Source organism: Lontra canadensis, unplaced genomic scaffold (genome assembly GCF_010015895.1).
Source record: "Lontra canadensis isolate GAN:19392208 unplaced genomic scaffold, GSC_riverotter_1.0 scaffold9, whole genome shotgun sequence".
Classification (NCBI taxonomy): domain Eukaryota; kingdom Metazoa; phylum Chordata; class Mammalia; order Carnivora; family Mustelidae; genus Lontra; species Lontra canadensis.
In genome coordinates this window covers 12332553-12358203 of record NW_022631003.1, presented here as the reverse complement: position 1 = coordinate 12358203, position 25651 = coordinate 12332553, and the positions used below count along the sequence as shown (strand labels likewise).

At 44.5% G+C, this 25651-nt stretch overlaps 1 protein-coding gene across 1 annotated transcript in view; it reads right to left on the bottom strand.

The window, feature by feature from the left end:
- The window catches only part of CPM (carboxypeptidase M), a 70668-nt gene that overhangs the window by 6564 nt on the left and 38453 nt on the right, over nucleotides 1–25651 (bottom strand). Inside the window, exons 3-7 of the mRNA XM_032854854.1 lie at nucleotides 20060–20157; nucleotides 10057–10229; nucleotides 8304–8488; nucleotides 7467–7637; nucleotides 4719–4871 (exon numbers count right to left, since the gene is read on the bottom strand). Of these exons, the coding sequence (XP_032710745.1) occupies nucleotides 4719–4871; nucleotides 7467–7637; nucleotides 8304–8488; nucleotides 10057–10229; nucleotides 20060–20157 (780 nt within the window). The remainder of the gene's footprint in view (nucleotides 1–4718; nucleotides 4872–7466; nucleotides 7638–8303; nucleotides 8489–10056; nucleotides 10230–20059; nucleotides 20158–25651) is intronic.

Sequence of the window (25651 nt, the reverse complement as noted above, 5' to 3'; positions counted from 1 at the left end):
TATGAAGGACAGCTTTGCCAGATATTTTTGGTTGGCAGTTATTTTCTTTTAGTATTTTGAATATATTGTGACACTCCCTTCTGGCTTGCAAAGCTTCTACTGAGGGAAAAAACAAAAAACAAAAAACTTTGATAATATTATGGGGATTCCCTTGTATGTAACAAGTTGTTTTTCTCTTGCCACTTTTCAGATTTTCTAGCTTTAACATCTGATGCTTTGATTATAACATGTCTTGGTGTGGGTCTGAGTTCATCTTATTGGGAACTCTCCGGCCATCCTGGATCTGGAGGTCTTCCCCAGGTTAGGGAACTCTTCAGCCATTCATACAAGTTTTCTGTCCCTTTCTCTCACTCTTCTCTTTCTGGGACCCCTGTAATGCAGATGTTGGTATGCTGGATGTTATCTCATAAGTCCCTTAAGCTATCTCTACTCTATTTCCTTCTTCTCTTTTTGCTACTCTGACTGGATTAGTTCCATTGCCCTGTCTTCAAGTTCACTGATTTTTCTTCATCTAGTCTGATGTTGAATCTATTGTACTCTTCACCTGTGTGACTTTTATTTGGTGGTGTCTTATAGTACCTCTTTGTTGAAATTCTCATTTCATTCATGCACTATTCTGAGTTCAGTGAGCATATTTATGGTCCTTATTGGAACTTTTTTTTTTTTTAAAGATTTTATTTATTTATTTGACAAAGAAGGAGAAAGAGAAAGAGTGCATGCACAGGAACAGGGGCAGAGGGAGAAGCAGGCTCCCTGCTGAGCAAGGAGCCTGATATGGGACTAGATTCCAGGATCCTGGATCATGACCTGAGCTGAAGGCAGCAGCTTAACCAGCTGAGCCACCCAGGGATCCCTATTGGAACTCTTTATCAGTTAAGTCACTTATCACCGTTTCAGTAAGGTCTTTTTTGAGGCTTTATCTTGGTTCTTTTTGTTTGGAATATGGTCTTCCAGTCCTGGAGGAGTGGTCTTTTGTAGATGAACCTCCTCATTCAACTCTGTGCTAGTTCTTAGTTGTTTCTCAAACCTTTGTGATCATCTTTATGTTTAGTAGTTCCCAGTAGTTGAGGTTGTGCCCATACCTATCAGTACCTAGAGTCAGGCAGATTGTACGCCAGACCCTCAGACAGAAGCTTTTGAAGTATGCAGATGAACCTCTTTTAGGGGAAGACAGGGATGGATGTGCCTCCGATTCCCTTTACACCAAGCCCTGGGGTGAGAGCCAGTTAAGAACTGTTTGCTAGTGTCCTGTTGGAGCCATGAACACAAACACTGAACACCTGAACACTGGCTACCAGAGCCACTGAGAGATATCCCCTGGGTGGTAACCCCAAAAACTGGGGCACCAGATTCATGCACAGACTTCCTTTTGGGAATGACTGGGGACCTGGACGGAAGGAGAGTGTAAACACGGTGTTTGTCGGCCTCAATCTTTGGAGAGTATTTCAGTAGACCACTAGAGGTGTGTTAAATTGGATGCCTGCCCCTCAGATCAAAGCTTTAAGACCAGCAAACAGGCCTTTTCCACAGAAAACCCCTGGGCATCTTTCAGTTGGCTGGCTCTGCACTGGGCTCTGGCAGGCAGCCAGGTGCACCTTTGTAGCCCCTTTAAGAACTATTTCCCAGTTCGCTATAGTCTTGAGGGTCTTGTGGATGCAAGCCCTGTGACTTTCAAAGCTAGGTGTTTTCAGGGACTGTTTGGGTGTGGCTTTTAAATCTGGCACAAACCTTCTGCTGCTTGGAGTTGTGAGCTCCTTCCACGTGGTTGCTGCAGCAGGGGTGGGGCATATGGCAGGACTGTGTCTCAGCCTCTCCTACCCACTGCAATATAAATTTATTCTCATTCGCCCAGCCTGTAGGAATGGCTCAGGTAGTTTCTGGATTTCTTTCAGAAGAAACTGTCCCATATATAGCTATGGAGTCCGTGCGTCTGTGGGAGGAAATGAATTCAGGATCCTCCTACATTGCCATCTTGAACCAGAACTTGGTAAACTTATTTCTGAGGTAACTTAAAATACAGTCAAGCTAACAATCAGATTTATAGGCTAAATTTGTTTGTTGTCAAATATTCCATTTATAGCACCTGTGCTGAAAACCTAAATCCATGCCTGTCCTTTCCAAGTTGCTTACTCAGTCACCAAACTACTATAACATTGCCCTTGGTAGATTCCGCTAAATCCTAAATTAAAAATTGCCGGTGTATTTACAACAAGATGGGGAGGTGGTGGTGCCTGGCTGGCTCAGTCAGTGGAGTATGTGATTCTTAATCTTGGGGTCATGAATTTGAGGCCCACACTGGCTGTAGAGATTACTTTAAAAAAAAAAAATGGCAGTGTAGTAACTTACAATAAGATACTTACCTATGTGGGACTCAGTAGTTTTGTCTCATGGTCAAACTATATGGGAAACAATTATAATCACAAGATTGCTTGGAATCATGGAATTGATTAATGGTGTCTTATAACTAATAACAGGAGTGAACATTTATCGTTAGTGTATTTTAGGCTGTATGGCAAATGCTTAACATGCATGTTCTTATTGAATCCTCACATTAATTCTATGATGTAGGCAATATCACACTTTCACAGATGAGGAAATTAAGGCTTTGGATTATTAAATAATCTTAAGTTCCCAGAGCCTGGCTGTAAATCCACACTACTCTCCAGAGCCCGTCCTGAACCGGACACCATACCCCTCACATCAAAATTTCAGGAGTACAGCTAATAAAAGATCATTTTAAATGTTTTAACAGTTCAACTTCCACTGTGTTCACTTAGTGACACATCATCTTAATGACATGAGAAGAAGCCACAAGGAAAAAATGACCCTGAGCTACCCCCAGACCAATTATTTACTGGAGCAGAAAAACACGAAACATATATTAGTTTCCTTCAGAAAAGTTTAAAATGTAAAAGTTTTGACAGCAACAAAATCTTTGCCTTAAACAGTAAGCAAACTTCTGGTTGACCCCAAGCTGCCTTTTACTTTCCTAAATTCTTGACTCTTTATTCCTTCCATCTTAAACCACAAGGGGGCAGGGTTGATGTGCTTATATATTTTTAAGTAGGTTGTGCATACTTGGTTACAGGGACAGGCAGATAAATATTTATAAAACCTCGTGTAAATGGACTTGTAAGCTCTCCAAATTAATGATAGTCATGCTACAACGTGCATGTTATTTCACCGTTTACAAAGCTCCTTCATTGGCATTATTATGTCACCACAATACTTCAGAGCCCACCTTAATTCAGTGCTTGGAAAATAACACTTACAGCTAGACTGAAATTCCAGAAAGACTAGTGAGGTTATGTGGAGCATATTTTTTGTTCAGCTGCACTCCCAGGTCGATGTTGATAAAGGAGAAATTTTAGAATAGGCAGAGGAACACCAAATAAGGAAATATAATAGAAAGGCTAAATTACTGTGTGCTCATGATGAAAATCTAGTAGCAAAATACCAGAATATTGATCAAGAGAGGACCCAGTAATCTTAATAAATGCTAAGAGGATGTTGATGAAAAATTACTTTTTAACATCCCTTATCACAGGGTATCAGCCTACTTCATACATGTCTCACCCCTCTGAATTCACCAATAATCTTTGTGTACCTGTGCTGTGGGGGTGCTGGAGGTTGGGGAGAGAAAAGGAGGGTGGGCATGTATGGGCCAAGGGACGTTCTTAATTATCCTTGCACTCAGCCCTGGACCCCATGTGCTTCTGACTCTTCCCTCCATCTCTCCAGCAGGTAGAAAGCTTTGCGGTGAAGCATGCAGACGGTTCTAGGAGTTTTGTGGTTATGCAACCCTCCTCGACACAAACCCACACCCACTTTAGCCCTGCATAGTGGCCTAACTACTATGCCAATCTCTGAAGCCATTTTGAACGGAATGAAAGCATTTGCACCCTGGCCATGCAGAGATGCAGCCTGACTAAAGAAGCTCAAACTGTACGACTCTACCACCATCACAGGCACCGTGTTTTTCTGGTGAGTGGTTTCCAAAGTGTGGTCCCCGGACCCACAGCACCAGCATGTCCTTGGGAAAGATGTGCCATTCAAGACACACTAAATCAAACTCCAGGACTGGGCCTGGCAATCTGTGTTTTCACAAACCCTCAAGGGAGTCTGCTGTACAGGGTTGAGAACTACCACTCTTGCCCCGGTTGGTCTGTCCCCCTATGATAAAAGCTAGACAGCTGTCAAAGGACCAGGCTGGGAAGACGGCCAGCACCAGGTGGGTCATTGGGCAGTTGCAGGGTATGAGCGCTTTGAAGCTAATGGTGCACAGTCAGCACTCTGGTACTAGAAGAAGGCAAAATGGCACATCTAGTGTTCTCCGGATCTGCGATACTGTGTGACAAGTGACAGGCAAACTGGGCATTTTCTAGATGGGTGATGACATAACAGAGTAATAACCTGTTTTCCTCGATCTTTTGTGAGATTTCCTGGTCATTCAATGTGAAAAAATTTGAAGTACTCTGGATTTTTCACCCCCATATTAAAAGCCACACATCATGCTTTCTCTTCTATGAGCTGACGGGCATTGCATTTCTCACGCGCTATAGATATTCCTGCAGAGAAAATTCTTAATCATTAGTTCTGGTACTCAAATGAGGCTATACCAGGAAAACAAATAGGGGCTTGCATTTCCTCAACCCAAAGGTTTTACCAGATGCTATGTCTTGTGTTAAAAGGAATTAATAAAAAAAAATCTTACAAACCTAGGTGCACCTGTTTTATATATTCAATCAGTGAGGCCTTGTTTTTATTCCAGAAGAATGGAAGCTTCTCCTCATGAGGATATTTACAGCATGACAGCTCCAACGTAATTTCAAAACACTGGGCCCAGACGTAGTTGTAATCTTGCATTCCACCTAAACACAAACATATTTAATTTTTTAAGGTCTAAAATTGGAATGCAGTCAAGTATCCTGTACCTTGGGGACAAGTGAATCAGACAGTTCCAAGGAAAGCACATGTGAACAGGAAAAGATGAATCTGACATATTCGCATATAAACTCAGGACTTGACATTTTATTAGCCAGGCACAAACAGGCAATCCTAAATACTCCCATATGGGTTACTGGATCAGAGCGGACCCAAGTTCAACCATGTACCCACAGAGGGGGAGGGGGAGGGTCATTCCTTTTTTGTCGATCACACAATACAAAAAGGATTCATCAGCATACATTTCTTCGTAAATTACATTCTAAAACACACATAGAATGATACTTTTTAAAAATTATTCACAAACTATTCATAAATACACTAGGTAAGCTAAGTACACTCATCTGGAAAATAATGGCTAACATTTAGTGATCGTTCACTAGGACTGGGTACCATCTGAAGAATTTGTCATGGCAGTGACTCCCCATGTCTTATAGACGAGGAGACAGTCCCTGAGGGTGAGTGACATACCAGTGAGTGTAGAGCCCAGCATAGGCCATCATGCTCAAGGCCCTGTGTTCCTGCCCATGACACGGAGCTGCTTCGGGGATAAAAGGAAGGGGGCCCGGCCAGCTCCCAGGAGAGAAGCGACCCAAACACCCCTCCCAGTTCTCACTTCTGGAGACCCTATTTTCAGAGGGTTATAATCTTATTTTATATTTCCCAGATGCAAAACTTTTTATATTTTAAAATCTGAATTATTGATCTTAAACTTGATGACTGAAAAACACCATTGTCATTAGATTGTCCAGAAACATTTTCTTTCCTTCCTTGGAAAGTGTATTTTATAATCTGTGGCATCTTGGATTTGATGAAATACAGTAACTTTGAAGGAAGTCACTTTCTGCCAGATTTTAACTTATTAAACTCGATTATCTGCCTAATAAAATATGTATTCTCAATTCCGTCAGGAAGTAGTGAGTTGGGGAAAACAACCTCATGTTAAGAAAATAGTCAAAATATTATATCAAAAGTTTATATTAAGTAATATCTATGTAGATCTAAATTCTAGCAGGAAGAATTCCTGTCCTTTGTATTTACTTACCTTCTAAGTTTTGTATTTCTGACCTTGTTTTCACCAAGAAATAAGAGAGAAAAGGAAGAAAGAAAAGAAAACCAAAGTCCTTGGTTGGATGCTTCTCAGGTAGAAAGAACATAAACGGCGGAACAGGTGTCCTAAGCACGCAGGGGTGGGGCTGCTAAGCGTGGAGTGTGCACGGCTCTGGATAAAGGGGGTCAGGCCTGGGGTACAAAACCTCCAGACCAAGCTGGAATGCTCTAAGCTCCTCACAGTGGCTGGCTCTGCCTGCTTTTCTTCTCCGGATACACCGTGTCCCCCCAGGTCCACTTGGGAACAGTTCCCGACAGCAACATTAGGTTCCTGGACAGCAACGTTAGGTTCCTGGCTCATTTCCCAAACCTCTGGAGCTGCCCCAAGGGTTGCAGACTGCCCCCAAGGGACGGCTCTACGGCTCTGCCCCGGGGTGGGAGGGAGCCCTCTGCCGCCTGTGAAGAGTAAGGAGCAGGCACCAGGCCTGTGGCAGGGGCTGTGTCGGGGACAGCAGGGAGAAGCATGGACTGCTGCAGGGTCTCGCTGGCCCCACTGCTTACACGGAGGTCTCTGCTACAGTGACACCAGGAAAGGGGTCTGTGCGCCGGGATGCAGCAAACAGTGTGCTTCAGACAGGGTCCGCTGACCCAGTCTCTAAGGGGGCACCTTCCACTGCGGCCATAGCCACGAGACCTGGTCCCCGTCTGCCCTCTCCCAGGCCCCCAACTAGCCCCAGTTCTCCTGCATCCCTGGGCTCGCTTACACAATTCTTGTCACAAGAACATCCTCCTCCCCAGCCCTCATCCCGTGATCCCCACATGGCAGTCTCCCTATTCCCTCCCTCATGGGCCAGGCAGAAAACTGGAGCCCCCGCAACCCACCTCGTATCCAGCTGAAGAAGCATTTTTGTTCAGTTTGCAAAGTGGCTTTAAAAATCACGATACCTCATGTACAAGTTCAGCTTATTTTATAAACCAGACGGCCTGGCAATATTTGGATCCCACTGGTATGTGGCCATAGTAGCTGGATTAGCAGCTGCCCCTGGTTGATGTGACATAGCATTACACTTCTCCAGGGTCTTCTCTACTCCCAATTGTATCCTGGCCTTCCACCTCTGTGGCACGCTGTACCTTTTCTAAATCTCTCCTTTTTATTCTAATTACACTGCCACCACAATTACTTAGTTGCACGTTGCTCTTTCCTATTAAGCCGGAGGGTAGGGGCTGCGTCCTGGCAACTTCCCTGGCGTAGTTCCCGGCTCACATAGGTAAACGCTGAGCAAGTATCTGAGCAGCTCTTGGGCAGTCACCCCCCCCATCCCCCTGCTTCTGGGACATTAGCTGACAGAGACATGACAGAAGGGACAGCATCATGCGCAACAAACTTTGACAACTGCTGGGGTCAACAAAAGCCAGCTGGCATCTCTGGAGGAAGGCAAGAAGGAGAATGCTAGAAGGGAAGAGAAACTTACCTTTGAGTGGATACCAAGAGTAGCCATTTGTGATTCCATTAGGAAAGTTCATTTTGTTTTTACACTGGTCTCCTTTCTTCATGGTGGGATTTCTAGAAGCGTAGGTACGTGCAAGGTATTGGAAAACATCGTCATCAGGGGTTAAGCTACGGGAGTGTGATGTGCCTGTCGCTGTGTGTGAAAGACAAAGCAAGACCTTTCTGTTGGTGTCAGAGTACGAGCACTTGGAAACGCATCGGGCGCTGTGTCAGCAAACACGCCATCGCTTCACCTGCAGAAACCCTGCTTTCCCCGAGGGCCCTCCACCCACTCCCATGAGTGCTCCTCGTTTGTCACGAACACAGAGTGGTACCACACAAAATAAACCAGATGTGTATTCCAACTCCTCCTGTATCAGCTTCCAAGTTAGATATCCTCTCAGTCACTCTCGTTAATTTCTCAAGGCTGGTGAACCCTCCTTGCATACTGTGGGGTTAAATAAAGGCACTGCTCTCATTTTAAGTCCTCATCCCAGAGTTTTAAAAGGAGTCAAATGACTGCTCCTAGGATTAGCAAAGAAGGGTACGTTCTGGTTTTATTTTGTTTCAGGCCTTTGGCCTATGTGGGGTATTCCAACCCAATTTTACTATCTTCCCGGTGACCCTCCAGTAACCCTGTGGGTCGTCAGGTCAGCCACACTGCCCACCTGCGGTTTATAAACGGTAGGACGGGTGGCTCAGAGGTGAGCAAACGCCACCCCTGGCAGCGAAGACAAGAAGGCACACTCCTCCCCTCCAGAGGTCAGCTTTGCAGCCCCATTTGGAACTCAGGAGGCCAGGCCGGTCGTTGTTTGCTCACCTGGAACACCATTGTCAAACGGGTAGCTGGCCACCAGGGCACCGCCGTGGAGGTTTGCAGAGAGGACAAACGTCTCTGTCTTCAGCCACTCCATGACGGCCACAGTTTCAGGCTGCCTTGATACGTTGTTAAATTCAAAAGCATCGGGGAAATTTCTGTTCAGGTCATAGAAGTTAGTATTTTCCCTTTAAAAGAAAGAATATTTTAGGGTTTCCTGATGGTATATGAGGGAGTGGATTCGTGCCATGTGTATCACTTTGGTTTGTGCCTTTGGTTTGTGCCCCAAGTGTTCTTCCAGATGTGAAAACAGGGAAGGTGGACACTGTCCCGGGAGCCTCGGGTGGGCCACATTTGGCATTCACGCACTCTGCAGCCCCTCTGTGTGACCTGCTTTCGCCAGTGGGATAGTAGCTGCTGTGCGGTAAGCAGGGCTATGATAAGTGTTTGCATTTTGGGGCTTTTGCTCTTGGAACACTCTCTTTGGGAAGCCTGAGCCTCTGGGCTAGTCCTGTGGAGAGTCTACCTGGGGAAATGAGGAACCCAGGTGACAGCCAGAATTGAGACTCCAGCCATGTGCCAGGACCCAGCTGAGGCTCCAGACAGGATGGTACAGAGATTGGCCAGCCTTGCTCTGGCTTGTCTAAATTCCTAAGTTACAGAATTGAGAGTAAATAAAAAGGATTTAATTCCCTCAATTTAGGGATGTTTTGTTGCATGGCAACTGGTGACAGAAACATGCTACTTTATACAAATGTATTTCTGGAAAATGGGCTGGCCATGTTTAAATACACTAGAAAAACCTAAAGTTGAAGGGAATCAAGTGGTGAGATTTTATATTTTTTATAAAAGCAAACAAATGTTTGGACAAATATAAATGTATACTAGACATTTGAGAAATTCTAAACTTCCTGAGGCAGATTGCAACAAAATAAACTGTTTAAATCAGAAATATTGTAAGACTCCCTGTTCTTTTTTTAAAGACTTATTTATTTATTTTAGAGAGAGCGCGAGCATAAACAGGGGGAAGGACAGAGAGAGAGAGAAGCAGACTCCCCACTGAGCACGGAGCCCAACAGAGAGTTCGCAGAGCTCGCTCTCACAACCCCGAGATCAAGACCTGAGCCAAAATCGAGTCAGACACTTAACCGAATGAGCCAGCCAGGCGGCCTGATTCCCTCCTCCTTTTTCAGTTAGTTCTTGTACTGTCTTAATAAACCAACTGGTAATTACTGAGTGCCTAGCTAGGCTCTGGAGATTTCACAGTGAGCAACAGGAGTGACAGAATTCCTGCCCCCGGGAAGCTTACAGATTCGTGTGGAGAGAGACATTGAACAAGAAATCAGACCTTAAAATTTGTGCTACGAGGGTGAAGTGGCAGGTGCTATGAACCAAGGGCCTAATATAGGACAGATCAGGGAGGGAGTCTTTGAGCAAACACTGTTTAGCAGTGAGAGGCATGAGGAGTGGGAAATGAGGTCTGCCTAGCGCCTGAGACGAGAAAGAACCAGGTCGGTCCAGGAGATGAAGGAGACTCCAAGCGGCTGGGGAGTGGTGAGCGAGGGCGAGCAGCAGGGTGGGCCCAGGAGTATAGCGTCTTCTTGGGGATTTTACTTTTCATCTTCAAAGCAGTGGCAGCCTGAAGCATTTTCAGCATGGCAAGGACATGACCCAGGCTGAGCTGGTTCACTGTCGAGGCCATGGGGTGCTGTCTGGCGGGGGCCTTGTTATTCTAAATAGACCAGCCCATCCTTACCTTCCATTACTGTAAAAACAGTCGGGCTTTATGACCGCTTCAAAGCCATCTGGGTTCATGGAAGGCATGAAGTGTATCCGGGTGCTGTTGATTAAATTTGTGATTTCCAAGTCTTTTCCATCGTTGGTTACAAGATGTTCAATTAAATGGAGTAGCAGCTCCCGCCCCACAGTCTGTATGTGTTAAAGACAAAATGGGATAGTATTAGGTCAGAGGAAAATAGTCCCTAAAGCCCAAATTCCCCAATGAGGGATTCTACTACAGTTTGGTGTTTGAAACCAAATGTGATACCATGTGGTGGCTCTGCAAGTGGCAATTAGTCACAGGGGGTGCTGAAAACTGTTAAGCAAAAATTAAAAATAAATATTTTTTTTTAAAACGTATCTGTCTGTAAAGAATTTACTTTTTACAAAATGAATTAGGTGGGATAAAGGTTACACTTATTACGTTTCCAATTTGTTTCCCTTCCAAAACACTTCCTGGAGTAGAAGGGCAGAGGCGGCATTCAGGAGGGCGGTGCAGACACACGCCGCAGTGTGTGTCTCGGCCAACAGCAGGGTGACAACCACTGCATCAGACACTGTAGACAAATGTAGATTTTAATAGGGAAGAATTCAGGTTTGTAACAAGTATAACTTAAGTAGGTTTCAGACTTTAATATCCCCCTATTTCCAAACTCCCCTCTTGAACACTTGTGCAATGTTTGACGTATCTGCATATTTCTGATGGCCACATTCTTGTGTTACCAAAACTAGAGTCATTCGCACATCATCCTCATAATTTTTTTTTGCCGTATCTTCTATACTACTGCTTCGTTTATATTTTCTTTAAACTGACTCACTTTTTGCTTACGGAAGAAATGAAAAACCTTTGTGTCGTTACCATTTTGCTAGATAGGTTTCTGAAGTACACTGTTAAAAAGCAGGACTATGAGGGGCACCCGGGGGGGCTCAGTGGGTTAAAGCCTCTGCCTTCCGCTCAGGTCATTATACCAGGGTCCTGAGATCGAGCCCTGCATCCCCGCATCGCATCGGGCTCTCTGCTCAGCAGGGGGCCTGCTTCCCTTCCTCTCTCTCTGCCTACTTGTGATCTCTGTCAAATAAATAAATAACATCTTAAAAAAAAAAAGCAGGACTATGAAAATAAGAACAGTCATATCCACCTGATTATCTTATGTAGCACCAGTGACTGGGAAACTAGAGACCTACAGGAGATCTCGTTTTATAATTCCCAATGGTGAGGACTATTTTATTATTATTTTAAAAAGTCATCCTTACATCAGCCTCATTATAGAAAGATTTGACTAGACTCGATCAACATGTCTCTATAATACTGGGCTCAAGGAATCTGCTTCTGAGAAAGGAATGCTGGCCTCTTACCTAGGATCAGCTGCTGCTGAGGATTAGTCCCCAGGAAATGTGGGGCCGTGGTGATTAGGGGCTGGCTCTAGAAGCACCCATGGAGGCAATGAGCAGGACAGGAGTTTCCAGTTACAACTCCAACCGTATGAACTCACTGTGGTGCAATGGATGAGCAATCCTCGAACGGTCATTCCTCCCACTAGTCCCCCCACTGACAAGGAGAGAAACCACATTTTATGACTTTGTTATCCTAATGAACATGGAATACTTGAAATTGGGACTCAGGAGATTTGGAAGATATAAATTACATATTCACAGGTAGCCATCAATTTCAGAGTGGAAATATATTCAATTCTGACTTCACTTTTTTCCTACTTATTTCTATCTTCTTCTACTACCTTGATTTTTGTTTTTATAGTCAAAATTGTCAGCTTATGGGGCACCCAGGTGGCTCAGTGGGTTAAGCGTCTGCCTTCAACTCAGGTCACAATCCTGTGATCAGCCTTACAAATGCTTCTCCTTTCTGCCTCTGCCCTTGCTCACTCTGTCTCTCAAATAAATAAAATCTTGAAAAATAAACCCACAAAAAACTGTCAGCTTGAAAAAGTCCTTACAAACTAATAACCAAAGAAGTCAAGTAAGCCACACACTAGGTTTCCAGCTGTCTGTTTTAGGAGCTCAAGCACCCTGGAAGCAACCTCATGAGCTACGTGCTGGCCAGTGCAAGGGTCTTGGTGAGTGTCGTCTGTGAAAAGCGGGTTTCCATGTGAAAAGTTGGTGTACATGTGGAAAGTTGGTGTACATGTGGAAAGTGTGGCGATTTAAGGAGCGTTCTGCTCAGGGGTGGGTGAGGAGGAGAAGGTTAGAGAAAGGGAGGAGGCCGTGACCAGGAGTCACTTGTAGCTCCTGAAATTTCTAAACGTCAGTCGTGCCTGTCAGATGGTTGGTTCAGTTAGAGGGATGAATCAGGATGAACCCGAGGCCCACCTGAGTGCCCAGGCGAGGACAGAGGAGCCATGTCAGAGTCCCCATGTGGCTCAAGATGTGACTTTCCCTCAACTTTCTCAACTGAACAGTCGCAAGCGCGCCACAACTCAAGACGGGAGCTGGCCAAGACATTTGCCTGACTCAAAGCAAATGAGAACAAAGAGGAGTCCAGGAGCTACAGGTAGGCCACAGAACGAGACTGAGGCCCAGAGCAGAATGGAAAAGTTAATGTTTATCATTAACAGAGGGCAGGGGCTCGGGGAGATCAGTGTTCCTATCAAGGGCTTAGAAGTAGAAGATTCTATTAACAGCTAAAAACTATGTATTTTCAATGATTACAATTTTCAAATTTTCCCTCATTTTTTTCTTGACTTTGGAAGAATCTTCTGATAATTCCTTATTTTGAGAAAATATTTATCAAGTTCATTGGTTACTTGAGTTTCACTTCGGTTTTATCCTAAGTAAAATGAAATCTCATACTTATTTAAAGGGTAACACAGAATATGACACCCATTTTATTTTATATCCTTTTAATCCTTCTCATTCTCTTACTACAGAAAATCCACAGATTTCTAGAATGATGTCTGGCAAATATTAATGATGGTTATTTCTGAGTGATAGTATTCTGAATGATTTTTACTCCTTTTACTTTTCTGGCATCACTTTTTAAAGAAAACCTTTATTATTTTTACAAAACCAATAAAATCATGATTCTTCCAAGTAAACAAATGTAAAGCTGAGGTATATTCTGTTTTGTCTCCACATTCCAAAACAAATCATTAAGTCCTTAACTACAGAGGATAAGTAAAAAAAACCTTGGAAATATGGTAAAGAACCAATAAAGAGTCCAGTAACTTAAAAAATGCTGAGGTTAAACAGCTAAAATTTCAAGGAGTTAAAGCCCTCTCTTTCTGTTGGGCTATATTTTGCTGCCTTCCTAACAGCAGATTTATGCCAAATATTATTCAAATTAATTCTTCCCAACCTTAATATAAATGTTTCAAGCACTCATTCATGTTTTATGCATAAACCTCCCTTCTTTAAAATTAAGTCTTTGAATCTGAAACCTTAGAGAGTCCAGATTTAAAAAAAAGAACATGGTCAAAGCAATCCCAATAGCTTAATCAGCTTTCCATTTAGCACACTCACTTCCTCTCTGTGAGGGTGTAGACTTTATATGAGAATCCCTCATGAAGAGACTGAAAGGCTGGATGAACATACCAGTTTTGGGAGCCTTTCACCGAAAGGCTCCAGTTAAAATGGCAAAACCCAGAAAGCAGAAAATAAATTCTCCATCAGTTTGAGTTTATATTCAAGGCGGAATTTGCTAAAGAGATAAAAATGAGTGTTGTAGCTCTTCGAAGAATGTTCTTTAACAGTGAAAAAAATTTTTTTAAGAGTCTACAATCTAGGTAACTTTGAGAGAGAGAGAGGAAAAAAAAAAAGCCATCTATTCCAATGATGGAATCTGTTTCTAAAAATGCTACACTATAATGCAGTCTCTCAGTGAAAAAAAAAAAGCCTATGAGCTCTGGGACTCCCCAAATGGTTATCGATTTAATTCATACGTCTGATTGCCTCGTTAAATCCTTCTTCAAATATTAGCTTAAATATTACATTATCTAGCAGACTTTTCCCTGGGTTCCCAAAGTCTGGATTCATGATCTGCACATGTGGCCCCAGAACTCTACACGATTGTGTTTCTCCTAATACCACCCACAAAAACTACAATGGCCTGACTAACCCTGACTGACCTTGACTGACCACCCCAACCCCCACTCCATCTTCTAAGCCTAGAGGGCAGGGATCCTAATAGGCTTTCTCTGTAGAGCTGGTATCTTGCCCTGCTCTGGGGATATAATGCACTCAATAAATGATTGCTGATTACTGCTGACAAATCCATCACAAGGTCAAGACTATACTAAGGAAGAAATTTGGGGCACCTGGGTGGCTCAGTGGGTTAAGTCTCTGCCTTTGGCTCAGGTCATGGTCTCAGGGTCCTGGTATTGAGCCCCACATCGGGCTCTCTGCTCAGCAGGGAGCCTGCTTCCCCCCCTCTCTCTGCTTGCTTCTCTGCCTGCTTGTGATCTCTCTCTGTCATATAAATAAATAAAATCTTAAAAAAAACGGGCACCTGGGTGGCTCAGTGGGTTAAAGCCTCTGCTTTCGGCTCAGGTCCTGATACCAGAGTCATGGGATCGAGCCCTGCATCAGGTTCTCTGCTCAGTGGAAAGCCTGCTTCCTCCTATCTCTCTCTGCCTCCCTCTCTGCCTACTTGTGATCTCTGTCAAATAAATAAATAAAATCTTTAAAAAAAAAAACACACCTTTAAAAAAAAAAGGAAGAAATTTCTGAAAACAAGAGGACTTAAGCTGCTTAATGAGGGCAGATGTACAAATGATCAAGTTATTTCCTTTGAACCATTTTCAACATTGAACCGTTTTTCCAGGGCCAAGGACTCAGGATATCTGGTCACCCTAGCCCAGCCTTTACCAAAAGTGGAGATGAAGAGAAAGCATGAAGATGAAGAGAAAAAGCACAATTATAGGAGAAATAATACATGTTTAAAAAGAATCAGATACCTCTTCTGAAATAAAGATTAATTCTACCTCCAAAAGGAAAAAAATAATGCTTTAAAGCCACACTGCATGACTGAGGACATTTTGCTATCATCTTGTATAATGGTAGGAAAAAGAACTTGGCAAATGGCATCTGGAAGGACAAGCTTTAATTTTTGTTTTGTTTTGTTTTTTAGTACATTTGGAACCTGTACTGAAGGTTGACTACACATCTCAGATTTTCCAACACAGGCAAAATTCAGATACTATGTCTTAGTGTTCATATAAACCATTAAAATACCCTCTAAATACAGACATCTAAGCATACAAACTACATCTCATAAATTCTCTTATATGCCTAAGAAGGTGTGTGAAAATAATTACCATTATCCTTTATTTTTAGGTTGAAAAATATGGTCACTATTATCCAGGGAATGTTTTTGCTTTCAATTTATATATTTAGATTGATATATATCAATTTATATATATATTCAATTTATATATTTAGAACACAATGAACTATACATTAATGCCACCCAAATCTGAAATTCTAAGTGTGATGTGGATATTTCAAAAGTCTACCCTAGGGACACCTGGGTGGCTCAGTGGGTTAAGCGTCTGCCTTCAGCTCAGGTCATGATCCTAGGGTCCTGGCATCAAGTCCCCCTTTGGGTTCCTTGCTCAGAAGGGAGCCTGCTTCTCCCTCTGCCTGCTACTCTCCCTGCTTGCACGTGCTCTCTCTCACGCGCGATCTCTTTCTCTCTGACAAACAAATAAGTAAAATCTTAAAAAAAAAAAAAAAAAAAAAGGTCAACCCGAATAACCCATCATAATAAAAGTAATTTAATGATGTTTGAGAAATTGGAGCTTGGGGGGAAAAAAATAGAATCCAAATTGGCAATTCAGTTAAGCATAACAAGCACATATTGAAAACCTACTCCCCATACTACTTAAGACCTTGGCCCTGAGGTCAGGGGAACTTTGTGAACCCAGCCTGTGACCTCTACTTTGCCTAGTACTAGATTAGCTGAAACTACAGGCAGTCCACTTTCTCAGCACTCAGTCATGCCTCACTTCAGCATTTCCATTAGAGAGCAATTAGAGATGTCTCAGTAACCTAGAGATTAGCCAAGATTTTCTTTTTCTACAAAGTTTAAAAACCATGGGGTAGGAGACAGGCACAGATAGTGTGAGGAGGCCTTGAGGAAGGAAAAAGGAGCGGATTTTCCCAGGCTTCTCCCCTGCCCACATCGAGGCTGAAGGTATTAGATGTTCCAGTTTCGGAGCCTGGTAGATGACTGGTTATAGCTTACGACAAAGCCAGCCAGGAGCAGAAGGAGGGCAAGGGAGACAAAGACCCCATTCTCAAACAGTGTCAGGATTGGTGCGGGGAGGGGATGGTAGGGAGCCTCATTCAGCTTGTGCTGGCATCACCCCTTCCAAACAGAAACCCTCACTAGATTTCAGCTATGTCTGTGCAGCCGACTAGGAGCCTGCACAAGTCAAAACTAGGATCAGGGCTTCTATAAGGCAACGTGTCCCTGTGTGCGCGCGCAGAGGGCTCAGATAAATGAAAAAACACTTGCTAGTCTTAGGAAAATGAGAAAGATAGAACTCAGAAACACTTCTCTCACGTTGTTCTGAAAAGAGCATGAACACCAGGTGGCAAAGACTTGTCAAAGGGCGCTGTTAGCTACCCTGCCTGACTCCACAGCTATCAAGGAGGGGGAGGCAGGGAGTACAAAAAAGAAAGGGACAGAGAGGGACTAGGGTTTCTATCCAGCATTACGTAAGAGCTTGTCACTCTTTTACATGTTGAATGACACCAACTCTTCTCATTGAGGGGCACTGTTATGTGTCCATTCAAACAGATCATAGATGTACACGTCAAAATATAAAGAGTGCAAACAGAACACTTAGAAGGCAGCAAGGAGAGTCAAGCAGGCAGACCATAGCTGGGTGAGGCCCAGTGCTTGCGCTAGGACTCAGACAGCCTACCACCAAGCACATCCCCCACCAAGCACTTAGTGTAGCCCACGCTCATTAATGTTGGCTCGTGTTATCATGAGCTTGGAAAGCATGGTGGAGAAGGTAACTTGCCAGTCTGACCAACGAGGCGCGGTGAGCTGGTGTCATTGGAAGGATGTGAGGCAAAGACAGGGTGATGGGAGACAAGAAAAATATTATACAAGAGGAGGGGTAACATCACTTCTTTTATCACAATACTTGCCTGCAAAGGGGCCATTTTAAGTTGACTTTGCTATCTGAAGTTTGCTTTTTTGCAGCCCTTAGCATCAGCCAAATTAATCCATCTTCACAATTCCTAAGGGTTTATTAGCCAAAAAATGTTTCACCTAAATACAGCAAACCTTTACATTTCTCTTCCATTTGGAAGGAAACAGGGACTAGAGGCACAAGTTCAATAATACTGTATGGAAGGAAGCAAAAAATCCAGAATGTGGGACATTCTGCAGGACAGACAACTGATTAGGTTTCTATGAAGTCTAGAGTCATGAAAAGATCCTTAAATGCTAGAGTAAAAGATCCAGGCAAATGGACCACATGTGCTGTGTGGTCCTGGACTGGATCCTGATGTAGACAATCTGGGGGACATCGGAGAATCCAGAAAGTGGGGTAGAAATGTAAAGACAGGATAAATTCTTATTGAAAGGATAGCTAGTATTAACTTAATTGTTACATAGCAAATCAGCATAGCTCATTTAATAGATATGCACACATGCACACAAAAACATCTAGAAGGAGAAATAGTAAGAAATTAGCTACTTATTTTTGGAAGGTCAATATACAATGTTGTGTGGTGGTGGTGGTGGTGGTGATTTGTTTTTTCTGAGATGCTCATGATTGATTTTATAATAACAACAGATCATTTTTAATTTAAAAAAGACCGGATTCTGAAACAAGGTATAAGAACATAAGGTAAAAAGCCATGGGGTTAAATAACAGGTAGGATCAGCGGAACAGGGTCTTCCTAATGTGGCTGACGCTCACTGCCATCTAGCTGTGTGCTAAGTGTGGGAAACACACTCCTATGTGGGGTGGGGTCCAGGTATGAGGGGAAACATTTTAAAAAGCGTGTGATCACTTCTGTCTACCAGGCCACACTCTGTGCATATATGTCACCTGCGGGATTCCCCACACGAGGCCCACAGACTCCTAGAAGATCCATATGTCCTGAGGTCAGCACCCAAAATCTGTGGCGGAATAGCAATGTATCCATCTAACGAAGGTGAAAACCAGTACCCTAAAATGTTAGCTGTATAGCTTTTTATAGTGAGTTCTCAAAAATGCTTTTTCGATTCCAAAAGATCTGAGAGCAGAAGGTGGCTAGGTAGTCGGACCCTCTACTCCAACAGACTCATCTGTGTGAAGCCATCACTGTCCCCAGCTCCTCGCGGCACCAGGAGGGCAGAAGGTACAAGATCTCACGTTCCGGATAAGTTCCTCAGTGGCCCATGAGCCCAGACACTGCCACCAGCTGGGACACGCGGGGGATCACGGGGTCTCAGGTCCCTGCCCCAAGGCACACCGGGACTTTTCCCCTTCTTGACCTCAGTCCTGAGCATTCCTCAAAGACTCAGGGTGAACGACAGCCCCGATTTGATGGGGATGCCTCAACTACCTGGACAGCAAGAGGCCAGAAGTCTGGGAGGGCGCATGTTAGGAAGAAGCCAGCTCGGAGGTGAGTGAGGGAAAGGACCCCGGCTTGTCCTTCAAAGTTTCAGCTCGGAGGACTATCTCTGAGCAGCACACTGGAACCTGCGAAGTGCCAGGCACTCAACAAATACACTCCTGCACTTAATGCGTGCTCTTGGCCTCATACTGAAGCTGGATTCCGCAGGCCTGGATCCACAGATGACACAATGAGGGGCACGTCCGGGCTGCCTTCTGTGGCCAACAGCTCTCTTACCACAACACCGGGCACACTCGCGTCTGACAGGCACAGCCCAGCCGCACTCAGGAAAGTCATGTGGGGACTGACCCTCCCTCCACTCACAAATCAGGCCCCCCAGCCTACACCTTCCCTAGAGGCGAGCATCTGCATCTTCCTTCCGCTGCGAGGAGCAGCCCCTGCCGGCAGGACAGACCGGGCAGCACGTGTCCTGAGAGGAGGATCCTGCTCACACAGAGCCTGGGTTTGGGGAGGCTGAAGCCAGGACAGGAAGGCCAGCACCGGAGAGAGCCTGCCACCACCTTTGCCAACTCCCCAGTGTCCTCAGAAGTCACAGGGTTGTACCTAGGGCGCTACGCCTTTACATTGACATTCCTTGAAGGTAAGCATGTTTTAGAGGGCGCTATACACATTGCCATGGGAATTTTCTCGACTGTGATGACTGGGAACTATCTTTCCCTTCCACTTGACTGCCCAGGCCCATAAGGTCCTGGGAACAGAAAATACCACAGCTGTCACATTCCCAGAATCCTCCAAGGGAGCACGGTAAGAGTAGGAGACGCGCCCTCAAAGGCCTGACAGGAATGACTGCCAAGCAGGAGGGGTTAAGGGGGTAATGTGCACAACAAAAAAATAACATGACATCAAACAAAATGAAACAAAATGAGAGATTATCTCTGAGAAGTTGGAAAAGAGGCGAGACATTATTATAAAATTAAAGAGCGTTCATTGAGTAAGAGAACCTAAGTTTGATTGCTCCAACTTCAATATTGAAAACACGGAGTAGAAGATTATGAGAAGGTGACAAAAGCTTTCAAAAAGCCAGCTATTAGGAATTCGGACAGCTCTCTGGGGTCTTCTGACTGTTTTGAGTTCAAATATAACAGAGCTCCTTAGCTGGGTCACCTTGATGCCCACCGGGAGGGGGGACTGTCAACTTGGGACGGGTTTCGGGGCCTCAGCTGGCTGTGCAAGGCTAGAGTAGCTCTGGTGACCCTTTGGGGGCACTGGCTGTGGTGGCTGCCAGGCCCGATTCCTTAAATTCTCCCAGAAGTCCTCACAGGAAGACCTTTCCAGATTTTTGGAACGATTTATACCGCTTCCTTCCTTAGCATTTATATGGAGCGCGAGAGACTGGAGGGGACGTGTCCCTGGTGACATTTCAGATATTCGAGCCGCACACATACCTCGTCTCCATGCATGTTGGCCACGTATTTGAACTCTGGAATCCCAATTCTGTGCTCCTTTGGGAAGCGCCCCACGACAAGAACCCACAGGTTTCTGCCTTTACAGGGAAGAAAGACGTAGCAAAGTAAGTTGTGTTTGCAAATGACAGACGAACTCTGGGAGAACGAGCAGAGAGCGCAAACTGCTGCTTCTCCCACCTCACCCGCGTCTCTAAACGCCCGAAGCGTGTGAAACTAACCCCTCGCGCTCAAAATGCTTAGTTCACTTCCAGCCCCAACCCCTCCGATTTAGCACAGATATTTCACTTATTATTTCAGAATGTAACTTTTAAAAATTGAAGACTGATTAGGCCACATGGGTCTGCTTTTTCCAAAACACGTGTATACTTGGCTCTGAGTTCCTAGTGCTTTATAGGAATGACCTTGCTCATTCACCCCATTATACATACTTAAGTTATAGCTGATGGTTGACGGGGAGGGTGCTGTAATTCTCAAAGAAAGTGAAGAAGCAACAAGGAATAAAACACAGAACTTAGAAGGGAGATGGTTTTTAAAGTAACAAATCCAGAGTCTGGTGTCAAACACCGGTATGACACAGCTCCTTGAATGTCCCTGATGTGCGTTGAGTCCTGTCAAGAAAACTGCAACCAGAATCCATGCTAAGGATGCCTCAAGGAATACTTCTAAGTCCTAATCCTGCTGTGAGGAGCATGATTCGGGCAAGGAAGAGCAGGGACCAAAGATCACCGAGGATTCGCTCTGTGTAGACATTACGGTCGGTACTCGGGTTCACGTTATCTCAGTAATCCCTGGTCATGACCCATGGAGACGGATTTTCAACCAAACCTTACAAATGAGAAAACTGATCTTCCAAACACTTAAGCAAGCTGCTTGTGATCACACAGCCAGTAAGAGGCTGTGATCTGAACCCCAAAGGCAAGACATGACCTATTTGACTTCAATTCGGGGGCTCCTTCCACTAAAGAAAACGGCCCGTCTCTCAGGAGGAGTGGATTCCTAATCAGTAAAATGAAGAGGTCCCTTTCAGTTCTAACATCGACTCTTTTAGTCATCAGCCTTTCTTTCTTTTTTTTTTTTTTTTTTATTTATTTGACAGACAGAGATCACAAGTAGGCAGAGAGGCAGGCAGAGAGGGGGAAGCAGGCTCCCTGCTGAGGAGAGAGCCCGATGCGGGGCTCGATCCCAGGACCCTTCGATCATGACCTGAGCCGAAGGCAGTGGCTTAACCCACTGAGCCACCCAGGCGCCCCTCATCAGCCTTTCTTAATACAAAGACTTTAAAATTAGAAATTGAGGAATATGTTCAAAATCTATCACACGCATATACATTCAAATACCTGTGATAGCAAGCCTTCTGTGGAATTCAAGAGCCTGGCGGTGGGAATATCACAGCAGCTGATGGGCTAATGGGGAGCAGGTCTCCCTGGAATTTCAGATCCAGTCCCTTAAATCAGGGGTCCCACAGGCTGAGGAACTCTCAGTTGCCATGAGAAATCCAGGAAGAAACAGATACTCAGCCTGTCTTTTTCACCATTCATTCTCCATTTATTGCAACAGTATTTTGGGTACATGTTTCATGAGAGGGTGCTGCTTTAAATTTTGTAAACGCAGGATGTCTCAGAAACACCCACAAAATGCCATTTTTTCAGACGGCACAGGTATAAGTTATACTCTCCACACCCAGGGAGCTTCTGATCTAGTGAGAACAGCAATGTGCAAACATATAATTGCACTAGACGGTGACATACACGGCCACAGAAGTGTATATAAGGTCCTGTTGTGCATGCAGAATAAAAGAAACGGTTCATTCTTTCCAAGCAGGGAGATCATGAAGAGCTTTACAGATGACTTCTGAACAGAGTTTGGAAGAATGATTCTAAGTCTGCCATGTGGACAAGTATAATCCATCCCGTGATTTCCCATCAGAACCATTTCATTATCCAGAACCTTCTGTTCCCCAGTAGGATTTCTTAAGTAATCTGGAATTTCAATTCTACGAAGTTAACATTTTCATGTGAGCAAAGTGTTTTTTTTTTTTTTTTAAGGCTGGGTGTGGAGCCTACTTTAAAAAACAACAACAGGGGCACTTGCGTGGCTCAGTGGCTTAAGCATCTGCCTTCGGCTCAGGTCATGATCCCTGGGTCCTGGGATTTAGCCCCACGTCAGGCTCAATGCTCAGCAGGAAGCCTGCTTCTCCCTCTCCCACTCCCCCTGTTTGTGTTCCCTCTCTTGCTGTGTCTCTGTAAAATAAATAAATAAAATCTTAAAAGAAAAAGCACCGCCACCACCACCAAAAACCACGGGGCTTGAACTCACAACCCTGAGACATGACCTGAGCTGAGATCAGGAGTCAGAAGCTTAACCAACGGAACCACCCTGGTGCCCCAAGGAAGAACTTTCTCTGAACAAGCTAAAAAACCTGGCTCTTTAGGTTTCCTTCTGCAGAATGCTTTTTTTGTAGCTATTAATGCTTTTAAGGCTAAAATAATCACAGATGTGTACAGAATATGATTTAGTCCCCTCACAGGCAAGGGGGGAAATTCAATATCATCTGAACATAATACTTAACAATTGTTGTAACTGTATAACAACAGATTTGCAACAGCTGGCCTGTTACACAAGGCTAGGACCTAAGACAACAAAACGTGACATGGAGATCCAATCCTAATTGGCTTAAGGAAAGAGGGAGACCAATAAAACCTAAGTAAAGAGGCACTTTATGTGCAACTCAGTCTCAATTTCAGCATGAATGGCCCCTAAAGGAACTGCAAGATGAGAAAGTTTACCTTGAAATACCTCAATGGCATGAACTTTGAGAATGAAAACCAACCAATAATCCTAGAAGATATTCACGCAATACTTCTGGAATGACAAGCTTCTTGAAGGGTTTTAACCTCCCTTTCCAACAAACACTGGCCATCTCTGGCTTAGACCAAAGTAAATGCACAAAGGACAAAGTTTACTTTCCACAGTATGATTGCCAAGTTCAGGGTATTTAAACAAGATTTTTTTTTTCCTATCAAGGTTGGAAAGGCTACCCTTATTCCCCCCTCCCTTTTTAAAGATTTTTATGTATTTATTTGACACAGAGAGAGAAACCACGAGGCAGGCAGAGGGAGGGGGGGGAAGCAGGCTCCCTGCTGAGCAAAGAGCCTGGGCCTCGATCCCAGGACCCTGAGACCATGACCTGAGCCGAAGGCAGAGGCTCAACCCACTGAGCCACCAGGCACCCCATTCCCCGCTAACAGCAGGTGCTGAACAGTTCTGAAATGCTTGGCCTCTTTCTCTTCACTACAAAGGAAATGAAACCTGGATTCCAAATATTTTAATATCTATATTATGTTCAGGAACTTGGACTTTGCCACAAATCCCAGGAACGTGACACAGGTGCCCAACTGGGTTTGCTCAGAAGATCAGGAAAAGCTTTACAAAATTTAGAAGGATTCACAAAAATCCAAACACAAGAAAGCAGGCAAAACATGTCAGGAAATACTTTAGGAATTCAGGAAAAAGCTGACGGCAATATGCAGAAAACTAAGTAAAGCTTCAACAGGTAGGAATGGGAGGAGTGTCGTGCCCACATCAGAATCACCTGGATCCTTGGAAAAATGCCAACCCCTGAACCCCAGCTGCTAAATCGAACTCTAGGGATTAAATTCAAAACTGCATTTAACAGGCGGTCTTGGTGATTCTGAGGCACATTAGACTTTGAAAGCTGGCTGAGGCTGAGATAGTGAATGTCCAGATAGATCTGGGAGGCCCTTGGTTTTTAAGTAAAATCGTCTCATTTTACATATAATCATGAGTACGTGTCTATATTAACAAATATACCTTTATTATCTTTTTAAACGGATGCTTATTTTTTTACTATTTGAATATATTACCACTGCTATAACCACTGCTCTTTTGTTAGATGTCCAAAACTAGTTTTATGTGAACTCCAGTATTACAGAATTTTGTAATTCTGAAATTACAGAATTTGTAATTTTGAAATTACAGAATTTCAAAATCAGAAGACAAAATTATATTAATTATAGCCATGTAAAAACAGACTGTTCATTTAAAGAGTACCATGCAAGGAGACCACCCCATGGCACATAAAGCCTGAAATCAACAGATGGGTCTTCAGGGGTCCACAGTGACGCACTTGGAGTGAGAAGTGTTCGACTGATAGGGCGATGAAATCAAAACACTTTTTTCCCACTTCCCTATCTTTCCAGTTTCTCAAATCTACGCCACCAAACCTTATCATTCACAAAGTACAGGTCCTCTGCTCCAGACCCCAGCCTCCGTACATCTGTACGTGACCTGCACAACACCTCCATGGGACGGGCGCGACCCGCCACTCAGTGCTGCGGAAACCGATTTGAGCGGCAGACCCAAGGTCTGCACCCAGTTCTGTCTGATTTGAGAATCTGTATTCTTCTGATGGTGCCAGGCTGCCTTTATCTCCCCGGAAGTACTAGGTGGGCCAGAGCCAGTGTCACCCTGGGGGAAATGTTCCCAGGCAATCCTCTCAATGTTGTGTTGCCATGGTTCACACCAGGAACAGGATCCAGGTGCCAGCTGGAGAGGACCAGTGGAGCTGGGACAGGAGCCCCAACTCGAGGGCTAGTCTCCCTGTCAGCCTCTCTCTGCTGAGGGTTCCAGACTCTGCCTCGGTGGTCTGGTCACCAGAGCGCAGCTGCTTAATGATGAAGCACGTTCCAGTTTTCCACGAGGTTTGTTTGTACTGTATGATCTTCGAAGCTCTGGTATCCAGAGGCATGAATCAGCTGCTCATTTCCCAGACTCCACAGGGCTCTGCGTATCCCTACAATCACACCCGGAGCTAAGGCAGAGCCTGAGAGAGCTTGCCTGAGCGTCCTCATGTATAAGCGGGAACAACAGCTTCTTGGGCAAGGCTGTGGTAAGGCTGATGAGTTCCTTCCTCCTTCCCTGCGGATGAGTCAAAGATCTGACACCACACCTTCAATCTCACCTGTGCACGTTTCCATTACCACACGCACACACACAGAGCTCAGCACACCGAGCTTTAGCCCTACATTAAATAATGGGCGAGTCAAACAGCACAGCACTTGAGTCCACTTAAACATTCCACCTCCAAGTTCACATGGCCTCTGGCTTTGAAGTGGAGGAAAAGAGGTTCCTGCTACATGGCCCATTACAAAAACCACACACACACACACACACACACGCAAGTAACAAACAAAACACGTACAAAAAGCATGAGCAAGAGTTTCCTGACTGGCCGTGCCCACATAGAAGCATCATTCAGAGCTCACAGCATCCCTGTGTACTCACTTAACCCCGACAATTGCCACGGGGAGGCGCGAGGATGCCCCTTGCAGCCAGGTGGGCACAGTCTTAGGTAACCTCAAAAGGCCATGGTTCTCCAAGTGTGGTCTCGGGACCAGCAACATCAGCATCACCTGTGAGCTCGTGAAATATGCACTTTCTCGGGATCTACCCCAGATGTGCTGAATAGGGAGCTGAGTGAGGACCAGCAGTCTCTGTTTTAGTAAGAACCCAAGGGATCCTCACACGCACTGAAGTTTAAAAATTGATTAA